General features: G+C 35.0%; 1 protein-coding gene across 1 annotated transcript; it reads right to left on the bottom strand.

Annotated features, from left to right (window-relative positions):
- Positions 1-2,253: 2,253 nt before the first annotated feature.
- Positions 2,254-2,726, bottom strand: LOC137741557 (small polypeptide DEVIL 13-like). The gene has a single exon (XM_068481253.1). The coding sequence runs from the start codon at positions 2,687-2,689 to the stop codon at positions 2,396-2,398; it is 294 nt and encodes a 97-aa protein (XP_068337354.1). The 5' UTR covers positions 2,690-2,726; the 3' UTR covers positions 2,254-2,395.
- Between the last annotated feature and the right edge of the window lie 10,408 nt (positions 2,727-13,134).

Here is a 13,134-nt window from a genome sequence, read left to right as displayed (position 1 = left end):
CACACCCTGATCGAGATCAGGGCATGCTGGCCGTCACGTGAGAGTGGCGTAACCATGTGTACAGTGCGGAAGCTAAGAACAATAATAAAAGTACGAATAAATAAAAACCAAGCTATACACTAAGTAGACAACATACAAGTGCAAGCGTAAGTGTGAAAAACAATATTCAGAGCACGGAAGACCTATTGCAGTCCGGGAGAACAAACACTAAATAAACACACCCAGAGGTGGTCTTACTCTGGTGATAATCTGTCAGATATGCCGTGAATCCCTTAAGAGCCACCAACAGAGCTATCCAAACTAGAACCTGGAGAGGCGCAAAACAGAAAGCGTGAGTGGGCAAATAGAATATGCACATATATATATATATATATATATATATATATATATATATAAATCATGCTCAGAAATATGCCATGTCGAATGCCTCTAAATAAAATGCAAGTACTCAGGTAATGTCAGTCAATGTCATGTAATCTGTCAGCCGGAGTCACCTAACGTGACCTGTACGGTTGAATCTATAGCTCAAATCCACAACTCACTAACTATACCTGCACATGAGTCGGAACCATCTAAAGTGGTCTGTACGACAGGACTGGGTGTAAATGAATATGCTCAAGTGCTACGATCACGTGAAGACTGAACGAATAATCGCGAGTCACCTACGAGTCGGAACCACCTATAGTGGTCTGTACGACAGGATTGTGCACCTAACTTGGATCCAAGATGAGCGTGTGGTGCGGGAGGTGAACATCATGTGAAGGACTGTGCCCTACTCTGGGCGGGAGCACTAACACCGGGGGTGCAGGTTATGAGCTCTCAATGCATCTCATATCACTACTAATCACAAACATAAACTATAACTTACCTGGCACTTACCTGTGCGTTCGCAGCACCAATCATACGTATATGCAACTAATAATGCATAATTAAATGGGCAAACATAATGCATGGCATATCAAACATATAAACGCTTCATTTCACTTTCTGGGAAAAACACAAGTATATAGGTATATACGGAAAACCAAAAGCCCACTCACTGGTATGTAGAGGGGTTGTAACCCCCTTGCCTCGAGTGACTGCACTCGTCCTCGGGATAGGTCGCACCACTTTCAAGCACTAAAACCAATGGAATCTCACTGGAAAAACTCCACCAAATCCGGCCAAACCTGCAACTCATGATCCTGACGTCCAAAACCTTCAAACGAACTACCCTGAACTTTCTAGGGACCTCACCAAGCTTCCTACAAGCCTGAAATGGGTATGGTTGAACTCCTAAGAACCTCACGAGCACAAATATAAAGTTTGCTTCCTCGATCTACCACGTTTTCGAGTGATTGAGTTCTTGTCCGTACATAAGCAAAAGAAGAGGAAGAGAGAGACAGAGATACGGGATAGAGAGGATCAACGGGAGAGGGTGATGGGAATGAAGATGGATGTGTGGCTGAGATGCAACCAACCAAGAACACAAAACAACCACACAAACAACAATTATCCACTAGGGGTAAAACTGTCATTTCACCCATACGGTACGAAAAACCCGGAACGGGCTGTCACAAAAAAGCTAGAAATAACTTTAATTCTGTATCGAGCTTGAAATTTTTAAGCTCACTACTTAACCTCGACTCATATATGAAACAAGCTAAACCAAGCTTAAAAAAACGATCCAAAAGCTTAAAAAACTATCCAAATTTGAACGAGGTGATATTTAGTTTGACTCAACTCTATCAACACGTACGTGATACGACACAATTACAAAACACTTTGAGATTAGTGTATGGAAATACATGGGATAGAAGCCACACTAGCTCCTTGATTTCAAACAAAGTACTTCTAAAAATATTTTTTACTCAATTTTTTTCGTCAAAGCATGAAAAGGTGTGGCTTGCATTTCCAAGGACGATAGCAGTTACTTCTATGTCTTATTATATTGGCAGCTCCCCAACAGCCAAGGGGAATCTTTCTCTCATAAAAAAATTTAAAATAAAATAAAATGATGAAAAGCAGAAATTTTATAAAATTCAAATTAAAAACAAAACTAAAATTATGGATGTTGGCCTTCATGAGATTTGATTACAATATCGTCATGGTAATTGTAGAACCTGAACACTGGGCATGTATTTGATAATATGATAATCTCTTCCTACAATGTACATACGGAAGCACTTGTAACTCATCTCAATTGTAATTACAAAGGACAAATAGAAAAATTATAAATAAAAACTCCTACAGAAGTTTGTGTGTTGCCGATCTCCTCTTGATCGGATGGGAGAAAATTTGATACATATATGAGTTTGAAGTTACAAACCCGACCCATCTCACAGGAAGGTGATATATGAAGAAAAGATGAGTAATTATGGAGCTTAATTTCTAGCATTAACTTAATTAAAAATTATTAATCACCACGCCAACAAACAAGCATAGCAACACATCTTCTCATGATGTAGAATCTAGCCTTCTGTTCCTTGGCAAGGCTACTACACTTGCGGCTAATGGAAGAGCTCTTTTGTGAGAAGCTTCTTGGAAGAGGACACTTGGAGCTAGAGGCATTGCTTTTTTGTGAATAGCTTCTCAGCAAGGAAGATGTGCTTCTGGTTGATGAACTTCTTGTGAAGGCAAACTTGGAAGAAGAACTTGATGATGAAGTGCCTTCGTGCTTGTTCTTTGGTAGCTTCCACTTCTCATCCATAATGTGTAAGTTTAATGCTCAAATTTTGTGAGGTTGATCTCTTCGATCTCTTCTGGCTTCTGGCCGCTGGTACTCAACTTGTTTGCTTTATGTCAATGTATGTGTATAGAGAGAGAGAGAGAGAGAGAGAGAGAGAGATGTGAGTACATGGCCCTGTGGGTCGGTGGGAACAGTGCGGTATTGGTGTTATTATATACAGCGTTGTAGGGAGTGTGTTGGCAGATGGTATCATGGTAGTGTTGTTTTGAGGGTGCTTACGTATAGCGATCACATTACTAACCACATATGTTATACAAGTAGAACTTCATGGAGGATTTACTTTTCTAAAAACGGAAATACGACTCACAAAATTTTTCCCAACATTAACAAATTCATAACATTTTTATTTATTGAATGCTCCCACATATCATGATTTGGAAATATTTAAGAGCTCGAATGTGAATCAATTAGCTAGTTTTGTGTGAATTGAGATTCAAAATCAAATATTTGCTTGAACAATATGGTGTGACGTATAAGAATGTGAAAAGAAAAAAAACAAAAAATATCTCCCAATCACTATTATGGTAAAACTTTAACTTTCTTTTATTTCGTAAATGTTCGTACAATGAATTCTATTGGTGCATCGTGTGGATGATCATTTTTCTTGATTAGTGTCAGATGGCTCTATGTCATTGACCTATTGGTTGTTTTCCTTGTAGACTCGTGGTCTTTTTCCCATTGCATCACCTCTAAATTCTTGAGGAGGAGATCCTCTCTCTTTTCTTTTATTTTTATTTTTCTTGAGATGCTATACTATTGTACGGGGCTACAACATTAAAGTATATTGGGATCACGCACACCACTCCAAAGCTCTGTGCAAGAGATAAAAAAGTAAGAGAGCAGGGACCCAGGTCATTGGACAATTCTTACTTCTGTTCGTATCTACAGATCGATTTTGAAAACTCAAATGTTTTTTTTTTACTCTTTCCAGTATTATTACAGTGCCCATCTGGCTTACATCCCCACTGGGACCTCAGAAGTAAAATTGCACCTTGTTACCAAAATACCAAGTAACATTGGTTAAAAATAATTCAGATAAAAGTTTGGCGAAGTGTTCTTGAATTCTTTTACTGTTTAAGGGGTGCAAATAATCTTTTGCCATGCATGCACTTTAACCTCATACTGTTTTACCCATGCATGCATGTTCATGTCTGCCAACAACTGATTGCAAATTAAACACAATCTTTTATCCTTCCTATTCTTCTTCTCTACGATCAGCGTTCTCTTTCGTTTCTTTTTTTACGGCTGTGGAAAGGAAGAGCATCAAGCCAGCTAGGGCACTAATTATCCAATTAATTTTAAGATACTTTCTATGTAATTTCAAACCTTTGTACTAAGATAATCTTGACGGTCTAACTATACCAGTAAAGGTGCTACTATATATATATACATGGGGAATTATATATAATAAGTGTAGCATATATACGAGTTTATATAATGTGCATGTAAGAGGTTAGAATTCTCATGCACATGCACGGTGCACCCATTTGAATCAGCAGTCAGAGAGTTTGAAATCTCTAAGCAATATTTTAACTAATTTCAAGTAAAAATTAGTTAAAATATTCAGTATTGTGACTTTGGTGCTGATCCCTGCATGTGCATGATGAAAATGATTTATGTTATACGCTTCTTAAGATTAATTTTACACTCTCTCCTAATATATTGATGTAACCTGCAAGAAGGACAATAGAAAGGAAAATAAATTTGGAACCCTAGCTCATGATTTGACCATTTCATAACTTCTAGTAGCGTTTCTTATTCTTTTACTTCTGGCGAAGAAAAATGTTCTCTTAATTAGCAGACAAGTTAGATGGTTAAAAGTTAAAACTATTGACATGAATGTTGATAAACATAACTTCACAATTGTATAACAAGAAAACCTTAATCTTTCACTCAATTACTACAACATATGACCTAACTACAACAAAGAAAGAAGGAGATGGGAGAACCTTATGACTGGGAATGTAATTAGACATATTAATCGTGTTCTACTAGAAGATATTTGACCAGTCAAGGTCTATTATTCTAAACTTGTTTGGTTCTTCCTTATTTTCTGTACTGCAGTTTCAATTTAATTTGCTGGAAGAAAGTAGATTTAAATAAAAATATTACAATTAAAGCTTTTCTCTGAAGAAAAAAACTATTTCCATGTGCCCTTAACAGAACATTTGAGACATTGTTAAAGGAATATTTGACCACAAGCCATGAATCAATTTCAAACTTAACAAAATTAGTAGAAGTACAAATGAACTTAAGCAAGTCCTTCAAGACAGAGGTAAATAAACAGGTGCATGTGCTTTTGACACAGGCGGTGCCTTGTGGGTCTTTACAATATTCTAAAGATTTTTCTTTAAAGAATCAAGGTAAATGTTTCATAGAAAATAATCGAGGTATATATGAGTCTTTGGTGATTTAACTTTTAGTTAACCAAGTTTAACCATCTCCTATTTAGAGGTAGGATTTTACACTATTTTGATGAGTTTATGTTAAGCCAAATAGTGAAGTCAAAATTTTAATACAAAGCATGATATCGATGCAGAAAATATTAGTAGAAGATCTGAATTATTTTTCTAATTTAGATCAATGAATCAAGTCTAATTTAGATCAATGAATCAAGACCATTAAGTTTCATGGCCATGATTATAATTAAAATGTTTAACGAAGAATTGGTGACAATTTGATTGGTAAAACAAATTTTGGTGATGGTCAAAATAAAGTCATGGTATGTTATGGTTGGTATACATTATGCACATTTTAACTCTTCTAGGGTTTTTTTCTTTCCTTCATCTATTTATGTGTTGTATATAAGGAAAATAATTTTTTTTCCTTTTGAAGTTAGAAACATATCAGTAATAAAATAAAACGACAAACATCATCAATTAGAAATACAATTTTCACAATTACAGATTGAAAAATAAACTTTCAAAAAACAGAGCACATAGGACTCTTTACCTTAAGCAAAAGTTAAAGTCCCGCTTTCTACATCGTCTTACTCTAAAGAGCTAATATCATGTAATTCTTCATTTTAAAATATGAAATTAATGTGATTGATCATCATGTGGGATTAAGAATATGAGCACTTGGTAGTTGGAGTCCCCACATGCATACATGTGAGAAACACAAAGGGTGGCCAGGAGGAGGTAGAACCGTAGAACCATGGAAGGCGTGGACCCTTTCGTACTACAATAAAAATAAAAAGAAAACTGGTCAAACGACTCAATCTCCCCTCTATGATTTTGTCTACGCTCTTCTAATTTAAGCCAAAATAAAACCGGCGAGAACTACTGAAAGAAAACAAAAGGGTCTTCACGTTTCACACTGTTGCAGCTAAGCTTCATATGTGCCCCAAAAATAATGGTTTTCTAAGAGACAAAAATGTCAGAGTGACGTTCGAAATCGGCCTGTTTATTTTGTGTAATATCCTTGGAGGACGGTTGATTAGACTATATAGGTACATTAACATTCCACAAGCAAAGCATCAGTCATAAATGGCTTTTCTCTACAGTTTCGATGAGTACACACTGGCCTGAGCTGAGCACACATAACATGACCGACAATTATAGTGCCTTCTTGGTTAAGCATGCATCTTGATCAGAGATATGCGTTGATATAAGATAATGTTTTTTGGGTCAAATGGTATACTATGTTACACTGATCATAATTTTAAAGTACTATACCTTCAATTAACTTTCATACTTTTACACTGCATTTTCTTAATCTTTTTGTCCACCAAAAAGTACAGATATAGAAGTAAAAAGAGCAATATGATAATTACCTACACGGAAATGACTTTTACACTCTTACATTGTTCTTCATGCATTCCTGTGAATTTTTGTTCTTTACTTTATCATTGATTTATTCAATCTTATAGCTATACATAATAGGGAGAGTGCAAAAAGATAAAGAGTAAAGAGGGAAGCGAGAAAATCATTTCTCTTATCCATACAAATGATTATGTAGAGAAAAGAGAATTAAGCCTAAGATTTCAAGTGCATAGGTAAATAGTATCTACAGAATAACTTCCAACATATCATTATATGTGTGGATATCTAAAAAATTCAAAATAATAAAATTGTTTTAATCAAAGAAATATAAACTCATGCACATTGAGTTATTTTGTTTCCTGAGCATATACTGAGATTAATATGCGTTGTTGTCTACATAATTAGGCTGCCTATTGTGTGGCTTTGCTAAACTCTCTATCCTCTTGAGATAAAAATATCGATATAATAAAATAAAAAATATATTCATAGTTGTCTACAATAGCATTAGGGCTTGGTCCATTTCTTTGATGTCACTCCCAGAAACGGACCCAATAAAACCCACTAAAAGATGCTGGTCGTTTTCTGTCCTTTTTGTTGTTGTTGTTAGGTTTGGTGTCCATGTTGCCTTTATTTTTTAGTATATATGTGGACAATCTCACGATGACGGTCAGAGGAAGGTTAAAATGTTTCTGTGAGTCTTCTCGGCTCCATAAAAGTGGACTGCAGTGGTGAAGTTACCAGCTGGTCTCATTAAAAAAAAAAGTATATATGTGGGCAAATTTAGCATCTAAATGAGCAAAGATGTAGGGTATTATTTTTACATGTAATTAGTTGATGGCATAATTAACAAATTATGAGATGTAAGTCTAACATTGCATCAAAAGCCTAAGTCTAAATACATCGTTACAGAATGCAAATAGAAGGGATTGAAATTACAGTTAACCCCATATATTCTTGTCAGTGTCAAGTTATAGTTGAGTGACTTGAATTGATTAGTTAGAAAATATTGGTTACTGTGATGTTATTGTCTTGTCATGACTTTGTTCTTTTTGGTTTGTTTGAAGTTGACTGTTCGAGTGTTTAGATTGGTGACCACTTAAGATGACTGCAATAATCTTCATGTTTACGTGAAGTTGATGACGATCATTATCTACATAATGCTAATGACTTTGGTTTTCTTCTTGGCAAACTCATGATTATACCATCATGAGTTTGAGGGAGTTGTAGGAAATATTGAAAAAAGGAATTTTTTTTTATTTGCTTAGAGATTTTATTTTATGTTATTGTTTTAAGGTATAGGTTTCCTTGCCCTGGTAGACTAAGGTTGTTAATGCAGAGTCTTTGTAGACCTATTAAAAAATATATAATTGTTTTTCGGCTTAACATATGGGCCTGGAGAGAGAGCCCAACAAAGGATGAGAAGATCAAGACATTGGACTTGCAAACTTGCCCAAAGAATCTAGATGATAGAACACCACCATGAGAACGAAAGACAACCGACATCAACGATCGTTAGTAACTTGAATTGTTTACCGATAAGAAGAGACGAGCATAGAACTTAAAATACTTTTCGACAGCTCAAGTCAGTTGACAGACCCGACAAGGATAGGTATGTTTAGACGTCAATTCTAAGTCACGCATTGGCCATTGAAGGAAAATGAAGTCTATGAAGAGACATAAATTCTGTTAAACCTATAGCTAAGGCAAAATGCTTTTAAACCACCCTTTAATGAACGATGCACTCAAGATGCGATGACCCAGAATATCATGCAAGTAGCTCCATGTAAATGGCACTTTCTCTCCACTTGTCATGTGGATAATTGAGGAATAGTATATAGGTTGTATCTATGTGTTCAATTAAGTGATAGGGCGGTGAGAGAATTAAGAGCTCAAGACTTTTAGGGCTCACTTAGGACCTAGGTAAAGGAGTCAAATGCCCCTTATAAGCGGTGGGAGCCACAAGAACAAAATCACATTACATTGTCTTGAGAGCTATTGTCATCCACATCACATATATATTAGATTACTATAGTAGATGCGGCCTATTTCTAGGGGCGAACCACATAAATCCCTTTGTTCTCAATCTAGCTTTATATCTCGAGCCCACCAAGGCTTGACTATACTAGTTTTTGTTAACCTCCTAGTTTTGAGCTTTAACAAAGGTTTCTTTTGATTTATTTCCTATCATACTTATTTGTACTCTTAAGATACCTCTATATGGTGAAGAACAAAGTATTCGTGGTGTGTGGAATTTTGAAATACTTTGTTTTCCTGTTAATTTTCGCTTGTATCAAATATATTTCCCTAGTTTTTACATATCTAAACGTAGTCAAGTTGGACTATAGTTGTGTGCCTTCCCCGTGTAGAATATTAGCTTGTATAAACAAAAATATTTATAGGAGACATGGAAACAGAATGAGTAAAATGATAGTCATTCTCATTTTCGGATTACTCCGTTGTTTACCAAACCATGTAGAGTTAACCGTAACACAGGTCCCACATAAAATCAAAAGTTTGATTCCTAGTATTGGGGGAATCGAAATCCTGAGGGGGAGATCGGATTAGGGAAGGCTAGATCGGAATCAAACTTTTTGTATCCAAATTACCCATAAATATTTTCTTCCTCTGCTACAAAATTCCGTCGAGTTCCTTCAAATTGAGCTCACATATCAGATTTTGAATTTAGGAACGATGATAACGATGACAGGTTTGCTGGGAGAGAGAAGAGGATGAGGAGGATGAGGAGAAAACGACTATCGGGGCTTTTTCACGTTGTGGGAACGATGATGGGTTTGCTGGGTTGTTTTCCTTTTTTTTTTTTGTCTAATTTTTTCAACTTTTTTTAGGAAAATTGCTAGAAATGACCTATTTTCTTAATATTTGGATCAAAATAGGATTTTTAACATATGCACAAAATATGGACACACATGCACGATAATATGATAGAATTAGGATTTCTCTAAAACTGAAAATGATCTAATTGTCCTCGTAAATAATTAAGTCAATTACTCCAACCCAATCAACATTTGCACATTTCTCCGAAAATCTTTCTCGCTCAAAACCCACACCTTTGCACAAACCCGAGGCATCTCTCGTTGAAGAAGAAGGCTCTTCATAAGGCCCTCGATCCTAAACTAGAAAAGCCTAATTCTTCTTTTTCTTCTTCAGCCTAAAACTAATTCCTCGATCCCAAATGGAGCCTAATTCGAAGTCAAACCGAATCCCACCTCTCGGATTAGTTTTGGCGGCAGCAGTCGTCGATTTGGTGTTGCATTTTTGTGGCAGCTTGTGATGATCGTGTGGTGGTTGGTTACTGAAGATGTGAAATGGAGTTTTTTTTTAATTAATTTATTTTTATTTAGTTTTGACTCTTTTGATTGGATGATTTGGTGGAGAAGGAGGATGAGAAGAGGTGAATAGCTTTGTTCATCCCCATGGGTCCACTTTTCATCCCCGAATCTCAAGAACCGCCATTGCAAATCATTATAATACCACAATCATTCAAGTTTTTTGCACCCATGACTACCACTTTGTTCACACAAGCCGTAACAACATTGATATTGTTCCTAAACTACAAACTATAAGATTTTCGCAATTCGACAGTCTTAAAGTCCAACAAATTGAATTCCTTTGAAGAATTAGATGTAGAAAAGTGGCTTATTATTGATTGGATGCAGCAATCGTAGGTCCCCGAAACTCGACTCCTCAAACTTCACCAGCCACAGTTTTGACGAATTGGGTTTTTCGTGATGTGCACACTACATGCACATGACATGCATAGTGAGATGCATATAATATGCTCACAGATCTTAGCCAACTCAAAAAACTAGAGCGCACAGCTCTCTCTTCGAAATCAGAAAAGACGTCATCACCTGTCAATTTTTCCAATTTATATGTGGGTATCTTTGTCATTTTGTTTTTGTGCATGGTGTGCGTGGCTTGTGCATAGCCGATTTGTCATATTTTAGTCCAAAGATTAAGAAAATGGATCATTTTTGGTAATTTTTCTTTTTTTTTTAATTTGTTTTGGTAAGAGTATTACCAAATGATATGTTAAAAAGTCTACATCAGTAATAACGGTAAAAAAAACATCACTAGTGTTTTCCAACCAAATGCCAATTCTTATGTGGAATGACATGGAAAGAGGAAGTTGCTGTCAAATTTGATAGTAACTTCAAATCTATTTTTAATAATTAATAAATGCTTTTCATAATTTTTATACTTATTTTTTGTTTAAAAATACTAAATACAGCTATAAAAAGTAAATAATGTAATAAATAATAGTTTAAATTTAACATATCGGTTGGAGAACAAAATTTTAAAAAAAAATCAATGTGCCACATAGGCCTTTAAATTTAAATTTTATATTTAAAATTTGACATCTCCTTTAGAGATAATCTAAGGAGTTTAATTTTGAAAGAGAAACTTAAAAAAGGAAAACTAATAAAAAGGGCTTGAAAACTTTAAGTTTTAACAATAAGGACAAAATAAAGTGAATAGTACCAGGATTGACTTTTTAGTGTAAAAATGTGATTTTTTGTTAAGATGAACAATACCGTGGACTTTTTGTTAAAACTCTCATTTAAAAATACATTAATTAATTAATTAATTACATTGATCAAAATAGCACTTTATTTTATTTTTTATTTTATAGCAAAATAGCACATTTTTTTTTAGTTTGAACATTTATCTATCTACAATAATTACATATTTATTGGCAATAGGTAATGAAAAATAAAATAGAATTATTCTATACAAGTTTATTTTGTTAATCAAACTGATTTTGATTTTGATTATGGGAAATTGTAAACAATTTTAGTGGGGATAAGCTTTATTTTAATTCCGATTACTGATAATTAGTAAACAGTTCAATAGAAATGTCTGACTTCGAATCCTGCTTACATCTTGAGATTAATGATATGTTTACCTAGGAGCATCTATCTCATTCTAAAAGGCAAATGAGTAAGAGCAAATAATCCAAGCTTAACTAAAGCTGCAATATTTAGTAGTATTTAGGTAGGTAATAACAAGATTCGAGTCGAAAAACTATTAAATATCTATTATGTTATAGCCTATATTGATTCATGCATGGACAAGGAAAACATAAGAATTGAAGATACTGTAAATGTCCGCCATGTCAATTAAGATTTTATTTATTTCTAGAACGCAGGCCTAGCAATTCATAGCAATTTGGAACATCGATTGGCATTGCTTCAATATTAAGTAGTGTTTAGGTAGGAAACAACAAGATTTGAGTGGAAAAACTATTAAATATCTATTATGTTATAGCCTATATTGATTCATGCATAGGCAAGGAAAACGTAAGAATTGAATATATTGTAAATGTCCGCCCTGTCAATTAAGATTTTATTTATTTATTTATTTTATTTATTTCTAGAACGCAGACCAAGCAATTCATAGCAATTTGGAACATCGATCGGCATTGCTATAAAGTTATTCCCAATGCAGAGTACTAGATTTTCTTAAAGTGGTCTCAAGACTCTCAACTTTTGAAATCATATGCAACTTACTTGAACTTGAACTACTATGTAAATAAGAAATGTTTTGCGGCAAAAAGATAAAAGAAACATAAAACATGATGCTTTTGTTCAGGCGAAGATTTTTCTGGAGAAAGGCTTTTCGGACCTCAGCACAGCTCCCCAAGGGATTGGTACTTTGGATGTGTAGTCGGGCTCTTGCTTGTTGATGTGCTACAAGAAGAGAGCAAAGTTAGTTTTGAAAGGTGCTTTTGTAGGGCTTTAGGTGTAGGCCTTGAGGCTTGCAATCAAAACTAACTAAATGCTTAGGCATGCCATTGCTATCTCAGTATAGCAGATGTAGAACAAGTGTGTTTTAAGTTGATTACTTGCGCCCCAAGTTACTTAAACTTCTTGTTATTAAAGGATTGTCGCGGATGGGTTAAGTCCACATTAAGTTCTTTTTCTTGCCTTGTAAACAAGGACTTTTAGTTCATGGTCTTGCATGTTCGAATGAAGGGAGTCCAGAGCTCCTTAAGTCATTTGTTTGGTCCCAACCTACTTTTAATGAAAAGACATCCACCAAACTAACCAGATCCACACTTAAATGAGACTTTTAAAATAGAAAAACAGGTGGAAATAACTTGAATACATGCTGGAGAATGCATTAAGCTATAGATTTATTAATTAAGAAAACAAACAAAGGGTTTCCGGCAAGATTTCACCTTGTCTGGCAAGGTTGAAATTCTTGCAGTCACTTTTCTTTGAATTTACATGGGTTATATGCTAAAAAAAGGGATGGATGGTAAACAAGTTTACACAAGAGGATCGATACTACAACATTGGGAATGGTAGCAGAGCTTTTATACTAGAAAAAAGATAACTTTTCTAAGGAAACTATCGCTAAAAGGACTGAATATGGGTTGATTTCAGTTTTTGGATGCAAATCTGGCTTGAGAGCAGAGTTTGTAAGTTTTTTTATTTGATTGGTTGAGTGTCATTGTCCCCGTTGTCTTTTTTTCCTTATATAGGCAGTTTGGCCCGACTGCTATAGCTTTTGCTCTTGCCCGATTGAAGGTTAGTGAGTCATTAGCTTTTTACTATAATTACCACTGGAAAGTGTTCTTTGGCTGATAGTAGGTTAGTCTCCATCACTTGTCACTTT

This window comes from Pyrus communis, chromosome 8 (genome assembly GCF_963583255.1).
Source record: "Pyrus communis chromosome 8, drPyrComm1.1, whole genome shotgun sequence".
Lineage (NCBI taxonomy): Eukaryota > Viridiplantae > Streptophyta > Magnoliopsida > Rosales > Rosaceae > Pyrus > Pyrus communis.
Note: the sequence above shows the minus strand (reverse complement) of the source record. Positions and strands in the feature narration are given on the sequence as shown.

Excerpts from the sequence above, each read along its gene's own strand:
- LOC137741557 (XM_068481253.1), bottom strand. The coding sequence starts at position 2,689 with ATGGATGAGAAGTGGAAGCTACCAAAGAACAAGCACGAAGGCACTTCA.